This window comes from Zeugodacus cucurbitae, chromosome 6 (assembly GCF_028554725.1).
Source record: "Zeugodacus cucurbitae isolate PBARC_wt_2022May chromosome 6, idZeuCucr1.2, whole genome shotgun sequence".
NCBI lineage: Eukaryota > Metazoa > Arthropoda > Insecta > Diptera > Tephritidae > Zeugodacus > Zeugodacus cucurbitae.
This window is the reverse complement of record NC_071671.1, coordinates 17,650,763-17,664,883: the sequence shown is the minus strand read 5'-3', so window position 1 is coordinate 17,664,883 and position 14,121 is coordinate 17,650,763. Positions and strand designations below refer to the sequence as shown.

The 14,121-nt window shown below is 32.3% G+C and overlaps 1 protein-coding gene across 2 annotated transcripts in view; it reads right to left on the bottom strand.

Annotated features, from left to right (window-relative positions):
- Window positions 1-13,873, bottom strand: part of LOC105220620 (GTP cyclohydrolase 1-like) — a 38,259-nt gene extending 24,386 nt beyond the window's left edge. Inside the window, exons 1-2 of one of the 2 annotated variants that reach the window (XM_054234452.1) lie at window positions 13,723-13,873; window positions 13,057-13,399 (exon numbers count right to left, since the gene is read on the bottom strand). In XM_054234452.1, coding sequence (XP_054090427.1) covers window positions 13,057-13,378 — 322 coding nt within the window. In that variant the 5' untranslated portion in view covers window positions 13,379-13,399; window positions 13,723-13,873. The remainder of the gene's footprint in view (window positions 1-13,056; window positions 13,400-13,722) is intronic. The other variant, XM_054234453.1, reaches the window with a different exon arrangement.
- Between the last annotated feature and the right edge of the window lie 248 nt (window positions 13,874-14,121).

The following is a 14,121-nucleotide window of genomic DNA, read 5'->3' as shown; positions in this document are numbered from 1 at the left end:
TCCAATAAGGTATGCAAAAATCGAAAAGAGGTATACAAATTTCCAGCAGAAACAATGGTCTCAGTATCTTCTACTGGTTATCTAACCAATAAGGTATACGAAAATCCAAAAAAAGTAAAAAAAATTCCACCAGAAACAATGGTCTCAGTATCTTAACCCTCTTGTGGTTAGAAAAGATTTAGTTTTATCAGGTTAGGTTGTTCTGGTGGGCCAACAGGCCCCACATAGACCATTTATGGTCCTTAGCCATACCAGATGGAGTCCCGTCACTTATTATCTATGTAAGTAAAAGTCATCGTTTAGGATGCCAGCGCTTGACGTGGGTTTTAAGAATTATGAGGCCTCACTGACGATGTCTCCTCCAACCAATCGTACTGTGGGGCCCCTAAATATTATGAAAATTTATCGGTACCAGGTTATTCTTTCACTTAAAACATACAAATACAAATGGTATAGCAACATTTATAAATCATTCTTAAAAAATTTAGAAATTTTGTTTTATAAATAAACCAAATTTTGAACTTTTTAGCATTAAAAATGGATATGTACCAATGAACGTGTGAAATATATATGTACATAAATACTTGGCTTTATATGGCTTTTTTTAGAAATATATATGTTAATGGATTGCAAATATTCAGTGGGTGGCGAAACCATTTGGTTTGTATGCAAATAAATGCGCATGCGAACAATTGAGAATTCTCCGTAAAGAATAAGAATAATAGAATATTGAATATTTTGTCCAAACTCAATGTTTTTTTTTGATATTTCTAAAGTTGCATAGAAGGTCAACTAAAGCTGAAATGCGTATTTGCATTTCTAATGAAACTGTTCTTTCGTTTACTATGGAGAGTTGGTGACCAAAAGCCACAGTTATATGAAGTTACGAGAATATGAAACCCTTTCACACCTTGTACAAAAAAGTAAATAATTAATTGATTCACTCAACTTACAACCTGAAAAACTTAATTGTTATTATAATTATTCAGTAGTCAATCGATTACATAATACGTAAGGAAAAATTGTTCAACTCTCCATACGCAGTCCTTGCTACTTCTTCGGTGGCATGAAAACGGTTATCTAATAGATCCCCGAATTCGTTCTTAAATTTTTTATTTTATTTTGAAAGTTCTACTATTATATTTATTATCGCACAGACCCTTGAACTCCTAAAAAATATCAAGATATTTTCTAATTTACTCTAAACCCTTTATAATGCATTTTATGTTAACACGTGTTCCACTTGGCTTTGCGGAAAAGTTGTATAGATAAAAGTAATGCATTTAATTATTATACAATTATACAAAAAAACAACAAAAAATGCAATTATTGTGTATTTAATGGTGAAATCATAACAAATACTATATACGGATGTAAACAAACCTATAATATACAATGTATGTACGAGTAGGTGTGAACGTATTTTGATTCCATATGTCAGAAATGTGGTTCGGGAAACCCCAGAATTAATTAAACTAGTCAACAATTGTTACAGAATTTTCTGAATAATTGTATGTAGGCCCTTACAAGAGTAATCGATTTGCGATTTTGCGGTACGATATGTCAGAAGCGAAAGAATGAAAAGTGGCAACAGAGCATATATGATGAGACACATTATTCCCACTGATCATCTTTAAAATATCTAAGAGAGTTGCGATATTTTCGGTAAGAAGTTTTCCTTAAACACTGAGATCCTTTATGTTCGATATCTGGGGTCCTGAAAAGTTATAGTCCGATTTCGACAATTTTCAAATGAGAAAATCCATACCTCAAATGTTTTATTCCGATATCTTCATTGAAATTTTGCGCAGGATTTATGGTCCTCAGAACATTGACAACGGCGAATACCGCAGACGATGGAATGATGAGCTGTATGAGTTATACGACGACATTGGCATTGTTTAGCGAATAAAAAGACAGCGGCTACGCTGGCTAGGTCATGTTGTCCGAATGGACGAAAGCACTCTAGCTCTGAAAGTGTTCGATGCAGTACCCGTCGAAGGAAGCCGAGTAAGGGGAAAGCCTCCGCTCCGTTGGAGTGACCAGGTGGAGAGCGACCTGGTTACACTTGGAATCTCCAACTGGCGCCGAACTGCGAAGGAAAGAGAGGAGTGGCGCGCTCTCATTGATTCGGCTATAACCGGCTAAACGGTTCAACGCCAATCACATGCATACATCTTCTTGGGAATTCAAAAATGTATTATATGGGAAGTAGAAGATTTCGCCAATTTTCTTTCTGTAAAATCATGGTACCAAATTTCGTTGAAATTGGCTCTCCGTACAACATGTTTCGAGAGCGTAATTAATATCAAATATCAGTTTTTACGTGCAATAGCTGGTGAGATTTTATTGAACAAAAAAAAAAAACAATTATAAATTAATAAAAGCCATAAAAAATACACTACACATTCTAAACTTCGACTGAATGTTGTTCTAAAAAATACTTTCATTTTGTAAACAAGTGTTACTCGTCAGAGCAATAGTATTTCGAAAGGGTGTGGGAAAATCAGCTATTAAATAGCTATTTAAATTAAGTCAGCAGGTGTTTGTATCACAGAAATTGGTTTGTTAGAATTACAACAATCAATATACTCATATTACAGATACTATACAACAAACATTATCATATTATTGATTCAGGAAAAGGTTGATTGAAGGCGATTAACATACATTTATGACTTAATTGTTGTTATTATATTGCTAATTACATGAGCCAGAAGGTATTTCGAATTAAATTAGAATAAACTACTGTTAATTTTCGGAGAAATCATAAAAAATGCAGAATATAACAAATGAAATAGTTTTCCGAAAATCAAAAAAAATATATAAAAATAATTGATTATTCATTTCAAAGCAGTGTAAATTATGGGATTGTTATTGGTTATGGTATAAAATTTAGTTGTAAAACCTCTATCTCACACAGGGATCGCTTGAAGTCAGAATTTTTAGTCAGTAAATATAAAAATTCTATATAAAGTGGAGTTGTGTTGCCCAAAAACAACTTGAATATGAAGATAACAAGAGAAGAAAATAAATTTCAATATTTATATGCTCTTGCAACATGTTTCACAGAATTCTTCTGTCTGTCCGTGCAACGGATAACTTGAGTAAAAACTAAGATAAAACTTAGTACACACATTTATTGGCACTGTAGTACGGTTGCTATTGAAATTGGGCGAAATCAGACCATTGCCACGTCCAAAAAATTAGATTATTGTGCTATAACTAAGCTATTAAAGTATAATTTGGTACAGGAGATCTTTACCAGGAGGGGTATTTGGTATTTGGCCGATATTGTTTTGATAAAATGAAAAATGAGCGTGGCATCGTCCACTTTTGGTTCAATTTGGTACATAATATCTTCTGTTACGGATGGAAAATGGTGGCGAAATCGGTTCACGCCTACTTTCTTTATATCACAATTTTGAAATCCATCGCATTCGTTCATTTTGCAATATGTAAAGCAAGAACCAATGAAGGTATCGGAACAAAACTTTACAAATACACAGCACTTGAAATGTGGCATGACTGATTTAAAAAAATATGGAAATCGAAGTATGTATAACTTTTTAAGGCCCCAGATGGAATTATTTTAAATTTAAAAATTTTGGAAATCGGACTATAAAGAGCCCCATATATAGAAAATGAAGACTTCAGTGCCTGTAGATAATTTTTTACTGAAAATACCGGATATCACCTAGATTTTTTTATAGCAATTCAAAGGAGATCTTTGTCCATTAAAAAATCGCGTCATAACTTCCCCGTATACATAATATAATGGTTTTCTAACATCCGGTGGTTTTATTCCGCATATACTCGTATCGGTTAATATGTGAGATATCTAAGCAAAATTAAATTAGCGGTAGGATCTTACAAAGAATGCAGCTTGATGGGAAAAATTAGTTAGACTGGTTCAGGAAATACCCCAACTTACATATACTATATATAATGATTTTCGTTATACTAGTGGACTTTATGCCGAATTTAATTAAATGAATAAATTGCGAGAGTATAAAATGTTCGGTTACAACTGAACTTAGCACTTCCTTACTTCTTTAAATATAAAAAAATATTGTATAAACTTTTATTCACTTAAAATTGTTAGAACAAAATCCACATTAATTTGAATTCTCATAATTTAATTTGTTTTTTTTTTTTTAACACAATTTTCGCATGCAAACAAAGAAATCGAGCCTATAGTATTTGTCCATATCTTACAATAAAAAAATGCAAAGCATGTTAATGAAATTAATTGCCACACATGTAAGTCAGTATTGACCGCAATCATTCATATGTGAATTAACTAAAAATCACGTTTACAGCAACGTAGCAACGTGTGTGCAAATGCGTTTGCTGAAAGAATGCAGTGCAAAAACAAAGAAACAAAAACAAAGAGCCAAAGCGAAGTCAGTTGCTGGCTGACATTCAGCTGCCCGTTATTTTATTGCCAATGTGTGCGGCAGCAATAGCCATGCGAAAAAGAATATCGTAATAAAAAGTTAAAGTTAAAACGAATCGGCCGTCAGCTGTGCGGCTTAGCGGCAATAATAACAACAAATTGTTAATTATTTCAAGCTCACACACTTAACAAGTTAAGAAAAATATATGTAAAACCATAGAGACTCAAGCAACAACAAAATGCCAGAAACACAGTTATGTAGCTGGATATATGCATATATGTGTATGTGTGTAAGTCCAACATTTAACCTTCAAGGAATTTCATGTCCGCCGCACTTTAAAAGTAGTTCACTCGTACATTGGAACGAAAAAAATGAATTATAAAAAAAATTGAAAAAAATACAAAAAATATACACTTATTTGAAGTGACTAATTAAAAAATGATTATGATTTCTAAGCGCATTTTTCCCTCTAAGCACACATAATCGTCAAGCAATAAAGTCATGCCGCCACATTCAACGCTGCAAATAACCGTCAATCCGAGCTGTCAATCACACGAGTCGTATGTGTCTTGCCCAAACGTCAGCTTACACTCCGCTTTTCAAACTTCAGTTATGTACGCGTTACTCTCAAATTGAAACATCAAGTCATTCAAACACTTCAGTGTTTCTTCTATTGTCTTCTTTTAATTTCACAGCGGGCAGTTGATCTTTTTTCAATGATTTTTACAGTTGCTGTAACTACATATGTGCATATACACTCGTATATGTATGTATATTCGTGGGATTTCGTTATGCAGGCAGTGCTTGAGTGTAATTGTGGCTACTTGCAAAAATTAAAAATTTTAATGTCTTACTCAGTGTGTTTCTTTTTTGTTTATTTTTTCAATGTCAAAGTCAATAACGTATTTATTGGTTTTTCGCACAGCATCTGAGCGCCTTTCTAATTGTTATACAAACAAGTGCCCGTTGTAGTGTTATGGAAAAAACAACAATTTTTTCTTTTCAAATATAAGATAATTGTAATTGTTGCTTTTTAACTGTTTCATGTGCTAGAAATGCCAATAATTATATAATTTTGCATTCATAATATTATAATTAAGTCAATATTCATAATTTAGAAGTAATATTGTATTTTAGTTTAATTACAAAATTTTTATTTTTAGGAGCAGTAAATATTACTCAAAATGTTCTTCTTATATGTAAATGGTAATCTATTTCTAATTCAAAACGAATCAAATTATAATTATTTTCTGAAAAATTACCCTATATGTATGGATGAGTGCCATGAAGATGATCTTAAAACCAAAATATCTGTATCAATATTTTTTAACAAACTCTACATTTAAGTAGAACCTCAAGAGATGTCATGAATAGTTTCCGAACAAATGTTTATCTTATTAAATAGTACAATATGTATAAAATATTATACAAAAATTTCAAATCAAACCGAGTAAAATTCTAAGAGATCAGAGATTCGTCAGTTTCAATTGTACAGTTTTCAAAAATTCAATTGTTGAAATTTTGCACAAATCTTTGAAATAAAAATATCTAGTAAACTAAGGAAGGACTTTTTATTTTTTTATTACAACGAATTGTTTCGTGCTAATATGTGGTGAAAATTTTACCAAAAAGCGAGTAGTTATTGATCTGTCGAAATTATACATTTTAATATTTTCTTTTTTCCTTAGTTCTATAACGACATTTATCCATGTACTATCGAAATATTCAGATGGACCAATAACGGATGAGTTTCCGTAATTCTCCAATCGAATTTTAAAAATCAAATCGAGGTAGAATTTTAGAAGAGTGCCTCTATATCTTATGGAGGCGAACAAAAAGTATGATATTACACAGCCAAACAATTGCAAAGTGCAACAGAATTAAATAAATACAACTGGGTATAAATCAATATTTTACTCATTTTTGAAAAATTATATTTTTGAATGAAAATTCCATAACTCGAAGTCTCTTTAACTCGAAGTTTTTTTTGCTATAATATTATGGTGATTCGAGTTAGAGAAGTTCCACTGTATAACTATAATATATACCCATTTACCAAGAAATATATGAAGAATGACGAAGAAAATAACATTAAAACTAAAATATGGCGTTCTTTTTTTAATCTTAGCTGGATAAAATATCGATAATGGCTAAGAGACATGGTATCTTAAATAATTATTTTTCAGTCCTTTTGATATGCAAGCTTACATTATATTTTAACTTAAAACTAGCACGAAATCTTAGAACTTGAAAGATATCGCCGCCAACTCTACTACTGACACCGTTCCACAAGTTCTTAAATGGTCCAATAAAAGGAACGGTACCCAACTACCTAGCTTTGTTCAAGTCATTCAAACCTTTTTAGTGAGACTGTGGCATCACTTGTGAAAAAGTTGTCGAAATCGGACTATAACTTTTCAAAGCCCCAGATATCGAATATGTTGAACTCAGCGCCTAAGGGTAAATTTTAACTGAAAATATGGGTAAATTTCTTAGATAATTTAATGTAATTCAGAGGAAATTGTTTTCTTCTAATAGTGTTCTGTTTCAAAAATTATTAAAATCGGGTCATAACATCTCCTAGATCACATATACCTAATTATAGGTTTTTCAAAAATACGGTGGGCTTTATTCCGCATATATGTATTGGTTATTATGTGAGATATCTTAGCAAAATTAAGTGAGCGTATAGTCTTGGATATAGTGCACCTTGCTGATGAAAATGAATGAAATCGGTTCAGGAATTACCTCACCCCTCATATACAATATATGACTATTTTCGTTATTCTATTAAACTTTATGCCGAATTTATGGGGAAATTTGTGTGTTATGTAAATAAAATTTCTTAAATAAATTGAGAGAGTATAAAATGTTCGGTGACATCCGAACTTAACCCTTCCTTACTTGTTCATATAAATTTAAATACCGGCACTGAAAATTAATGAAAGAAAGTCCTAACGATGCAAATATTGTCCGAGGGAAAGATTAAGTTTGTTGCATGCCTTCAATTATCTGTGGTCCTCGAGATCACATTATTTCTTATATAAAAATCTTTGTTTAGAGATGAATTAAAATTTTTCTACGTATTCAAACTCACTAGAAAATAATAAATAATGTAAAATATAACTGATAAATGTCTAAGCCCCCATTTCTAATTGTCAATTCCGCTTAATCTCTCATCAATTTAGCCAACAATGCTGTTGTTGTAATTTAATTATAAGTATTTTAAAGCCTGCAATTTGAGATTATTTTTATGATACAAATTGCTACCATTTCTAAGGTATTTCATCAGCAAATACATACATTTATCTGTATGTATGTAAATAGATGCGAGTGCATAACAGGTAATGTGGTAAAGGGTCACCTCTATGAGGCGGCACAACATAGAAACCTGTGTACACAATTAAGACAACAGACAAATAATCATAAAAATACACAAACATACTCGTATGTCTGGAATGTTAGTTGCATTAAATTTATTTGTTAGGAATTTTTACTGTTTAATGGGCCATAGAGTAGCAGTCAGAACCGCACAATTCTCTAATGTTATTTTCTATGAAAAGTATCCATTGTATGCTGTAAGATTCGGTCGGTATGCAACGAAGTGCACATAAACCACAAGTGCATATTGATATTGATTTCAGCCATTTGGCGAAGTCGTGTGAAAGGCCTTTGTGTTTTGAAATTTAATCGCAGCATTTTATGGTGTTAAATTGACATTGAACACACACACTCACAAATCTATGTATATAACATATACGTATTTTCTTATATAGCGGTGCATCTCAAACGTAGCGGAAAAGAAGGCAAAACTGTGCGTAAGCATTAACCACATTGCAACCGTACAATTTTACGGTGAATTATGACCTTTTCATCTAAATATATACATATAACGGTTTCATATTTTATAGCACTATACAAGGTTGCATTTGTGTGACCTTCGCTATAAAAGTGATTTTAAGTCATTTTAGTGACACTGCGTAGAAATGTAAAAGGAGCCGCATATCGAGGTGAAAGCTTTGAAGCGGAACTTCCGAGTAGCTTATTATATAATATTAATAACTTCATTATTAGCCTTCCAGCTGGTGTCAAGTGACGTCCAGAAATCCATTTGGTTTTGATGGGATGCCTTGAAATATGACTTTAAAAGTATCAAGTATTTAGTTTCTTCTTAAATACAAAGTTTTTCCAAAGCCACTGAAAGCTTAGAAATCGAGAGTTTTTAATTAAGTGTTTTTAATTTAAAGTTTCAATTTAGGAACTGGTCCAATAAAGGTTTTCGCGCGCTTACTTGATTACGAGAAATGCAAAAAATTGATTGAACTGCACTAAAATATGTATATGACAAGATTGGATATATTAGTTATACGGCATGAAGCTCATTAGAATGACGAAAATCATTATATATAGTATATGAGAGTCTAGATAATTCCTGTGCCGATTTCACTAATTTTCAACACCAAGTTACATTATATCCAAAACTATGCTAAGCTTTAAGTTTGTTAAGATATCTCACATATTAACCGATATGTACTGTATAAAGCACATCGTATTTTTGGGAGCTGGGGGAAGTTATGACCCGGTTTCAACCATTTTTGGCACTGAGACACATTATTGGAAGATAAAGGATTCTCTATGAATTTCCCTAAAATATCTTAGAGATTTACCGGTATTTTCGGTAAAAAATTATCCATTGACAATCTGGAGCCTTGGAAATTTATAGTCCGATTTCGACAATTTTTCCACAAGTGATGTGATGCAATATTTGTGTAAAGTTTTGTTCCGATATCTTCGCTGGTTCTTGCTTTATATATTGCAAGGTGAATGAATGGACTTCGAAATTGTGTTATATGGGAAGTAGACGTGGTTGTTAACCGATTTCACCTATCGTAACATCAGGCTATCAAAAAAATATTATGTACCAAATTTCGTTGAAAGCGGTCGAGTTGTTCCTGAGATATTAGTTTTTACCCAAAAGTGGACGACTCCACGCCCATTTTCGATTTTTTATAAAACATTGATTCTAAAAAGTCAGTGGATGCTTATGTCTGTCATGAAACTTAGACTAGACTTAGACTCTACATGGTATATTCTGCTGCTGCTGTTATTTGTACAGCAATCATGCACCGCAGAACTCATGAAATCTGAAGTATTTTTTCTAGCAAAAAAATCACAACAACAAGTAAATAGTACATTTAAAAACTGCCTAGAGTAATTATCGACTACTTATTAACATCCAAGGTACATCAACATCTGTAAAATATCTTCAAAAAATCAGATTTTCTTCGCTCATCACAGGTACTATTTCTGTTCCATTAATTCTTATTATATTTTGAAATTGAATTTGGAACAACGAAATAATAAAACAAAAACCATGAAAATGAAATCAACTTTGAACATGAGTTCAAAATTATCACTTGCCTTACGCCGTAGTACGAGTATATTGTATTTACTATTTTAGAAATGATAAGGATGAGCCATTTAAAAAATTAATAAAATTGCGCTCAGAACAACTGATACGATACATAGCAACAATGAAATATAAATCAACAACAACATATCTTGAATAATCATTGAACTTAATCGGTGATTTGTATAAAATTATGTAGGAAATAATTTAAATAGACAAGTTGATTTTGAAGCATTGAAATATTTCACAGTTGAAAATAATAAAAGGGCGTTTTAAAGGTGTAGAATTTCATAATTTCTTCAAACTAAACCAGCTGACAAAGTAAGCACATGTGTTTGACATTTATGTTCGAAATATTGCCAAATAATTTTGAAGAGGCTCGGAAACAGCAATGCAGTCATTATTTGGCGACATTTTTGTAAATGCTTCCAAATCTATGGGACTGTTATGATTGTATCAATCGTTTCAGTTATTTCAGAATGTCAAGAGCATCAAGCACGGGACCCCATCACTGTCACACTGATTGTCATCTGTCAGTTGTTAGAGTTACTTTAAGTCAATGGTCTTCATACCCCAAAAAATAATAAATTTACGCCAACTAATTTATTCATAAATTTCATTTTCACATAAAATATGTGTATGATTTGCATAAATCATAGATTTACAGTTCTTTAAACGATGTAAAATCCGTTGAGAGTTTTTATTAGAAAAAAATAAAATTAGAAAAACTACTTTTTAGTTCAATATGAATATTTATGAATATATTCTAAATATCGAACAGCATCTAGATAAATAATAGATAATTTCGTATTCTCTGCTTTTATTAAAATGTATAGTAGTTAATTTGGTGGTAATTGAGATTGAAGTACGATAAACTCTCCAGCTGTATTCATTGCTTGTATATAGAAACCGATAATGTTAGACGTTTCTTATGAGCTTGGCGATTTTCGTTTATTAAAAGCTGACACACTTCATTGAATGTTCTTGAATTCAATATGTAAAGATGCCCCATATTTACCACTACATAACTCCGTGTAACTTTTTAAATCTTTCCAAAAATAAGTAAGGAAGGGCTAAGTTCGGGTGTAACCGAACATTTTATACTCTCGCAATTTATTTATTTAACTTTATTTATATTATATAATACACAATTTGACCCACATATTCGTGATAAAAATTGTATAAAGTCCATTGAAAGTTGGAAACCATAATATTAGGTTAGAAGCTTCGAGGTCCTCGTGTTCGATATATGGGGCCTTAAAAACCTATGGTCCGATTTCGGCGATTTTTAGAATGGGGCTGCCACACTATTAACATAGTATTTGTGCAAAGTTCTGCACCGATATTTTCACCAGTGCTTACTTTATATATTGTAAAGTAAACGATTCAGATCGTCTTCAAAGTTCTGGTGTATAGGAAGTAGGCGTGGTTGTGAAGCGATTTGGCCTATTTTCACAACATATCATTGGGATGTAAGGAAACTATTACAAACCAAGTTTCATTGAGATCGGTCGATAAGTTCCTGATATATGGTTTTTGACCCATAAGTGGGCGACGCCACGCCCATTTTCCATTTTGTAAAAAAATCTGAGTGCAGCTTTCATCTTCCATTTCTTATGTGAAATTTAGTGTTTCTGACGTTTTTCGTTAATGAGTTAACCCACTTTTAGTAATTTTCAACCTAACTTTTGTATGGGAGGTGGGCGTGGTTATTATCCGATTTCTTTCATTTTTGGACTCTATTAGGAAGTGGCTAAAAACAACGACTGCAGAAAGTTTGGTTTATATAGCTTTATTGGTTTGCGAGATATGTACAAATAACTTAGTAGGGGGCGGGGCCACGCCCACTACGCCAAAAAAATTACATCCAAATATGCCCCTTCATAGTGCGCTCCTTCATACCAAATTTTATTTCCATAGCTTTATTTATGGCTTAGTTATGGCACTTTATGTGTTTTCGGTTTTCGCCATTTTGTGGGCGTGGCAGTGGTCCGATTTTGCTCAACCTTCCTTTGGTGCCAAGAAATAAGTGTGCCAAGTTTCATCAAGATATCTTAATTTTTACTCAAGTTACAGTTTGCATAGACGGACGGACGGACGGACAGACAGACATTCGGATGTGAACTCCACTCTTCACCCTGATCACTTTGGTATATATAACCCTATATCTAACTCGTTTAGTTTTGGGTGTTACAAACAACCGTTATGTGAACAAAACTATAATACTCTCTTTAGCAACTTTTGTTGCGAGAGTATAATAAAAAGAACCTTAAAGGGTCGTCGTTTTACAAGCGTACGAGAAATAGCTGAAAGCGCCAAAGCAATATGCCTTAAATCGAGTTTGAGAAATGTTTCGATGTTTGAAAGAAGTGCATAATATCGAGAGGGGAATATTTTAGAGCCGATAACATTAATGTAGACGAATGAATAAATATTTTTTTTCCAAAAACGATAGATCTCGTTATTTTTTGAACACACTTCGTATATGAATTACAGCACTTTTTGTATTTTTTCATATCACCGTTTTAGGAGTACTATGTGACAATGATTTAGTTGCATAAATTTCTAATTTTAACACCTCAATAAGTCAATGAAATTTCATTCTAACACCAAAATTTTATTCTAATACCTAAATGTTTACATAAATTATTGCATGTAGGGACACACAGATATTGCAAAATGCATTTATCTTACAATATGATAATTTTGTTAAATTAAAAATAAATGACTGTAAAATAGAAAATGTGACATAGAAGAAATGATGCAATTTACTGAGCTCAGCATTAAGATTTTCAAATCAGCTGGTGGTCGTTTGATGACTTTTACATCAGTGTGCATATTACAAAAGCAAAAATTATTTAAAAAAAATATAGGATTTGACAAACCAACAACAAAAATAACAACAACAAAATAACAATAAAAAATATATATAAATATTTATACGAAATATTTTTATAAAAATTAAAAAAAAAATGATTTTTTTTGTTGTCTATGTTTTTTTGTTAAATATTCACCACTGTATGTTATAAAAACATTAATAAACCACTTTTAGAATTCATAGCAATAGCCAATCGCAGACAAAAAATATTTACTTATGCTCTCCACCCAGATGACCATACAACTACACGTACATACATATATACACATATGTACATATCTATATTATATGCGTCTTAACATTCGTAACACATATAGGTACATATGTATGTATGCATGACCATATATAAATCTCAAATACATGCTCACCATTTTCACTGCCATTCTTGCCGTTCTGTACCAGAAAGTTGTTGCCGTTGCTGCCGCTGCTACTTGTACCACTAATGCTGCCATTACTGCCATTTACCGTTAATGCCAGCTGCATACTATTCTTGTTCGGCAGCGTATGCATCAGCTGTTGCTGCTGCGTTTGCTGCTGTTTCTGTTCGCCGTTACTTGCCAAATCCTCTGCAAAATGGCGCTGTAACGCCGTTGTTGACGGCAGCTGCTGTTGTTGTTGTTGCTGTTGCTGACTTATGGTGGCAATGCCGTTTAGTTGCTGTTGGCCGACTGTTTCACTTAACTGCTTCATTTTGGTTATGTGTTTTTTTTACTTAAAAATTTGAAATTAAATTAAAAAAAAATTTTTTCTTTTAAAAAATTTAATTATTTTTTTGAAATTTTTTTTTGAAATACTGTTACATACAATTTTTTTTTTCAATTTTGTACTTATATTTTTGTTTAATACTAAAAGTAGTGTTTTCGTTGTTTACAAAAAAAAAAAATATTTCAAAATTCGTTTAATCGCACTTTGTTGGAGCCACAAAACGTACACGTTGCCTTTATTTATTTCTTTATTGAAACTTTAAGCGCTTCAAGTTGACACTTTTTGCGTTTTATTTACGTTAGTAACGCGCACGTACACTTTATGCTTACGTATATTTTCAATTTTGTGTAATGTTTTTCCTTCCTACTTTATTCACAATCTTTTGTGTTGCGGCGCGTTTACAGTGGACGTTTGTCGTTGTTTGGTGTTTGGCGTGTCGCGTTTCACTTTCCTCAGCATCGATAGCCGACTAAACGGCTCGTCATTTAGTGGAAACCTTTTTATTATGAAAATCGGAAAGTTCTTTTTTCAGCTGCTTATTTGTTGTTGGTGTTGTGGTTGTTGTTGTAATTGCCTTCTGCTCTGCGCTGATATTATTGGTACAAATGTATATTTTGCATGTATGTGTTTTCTGCTATATAGCTGTTGTTGTTATCTGCTTGAATTACCGCGCATGTATTTGTAGTTGTAATTGTAGTTGTAGCGGCGGCTTTATGTTATTGTGCTCT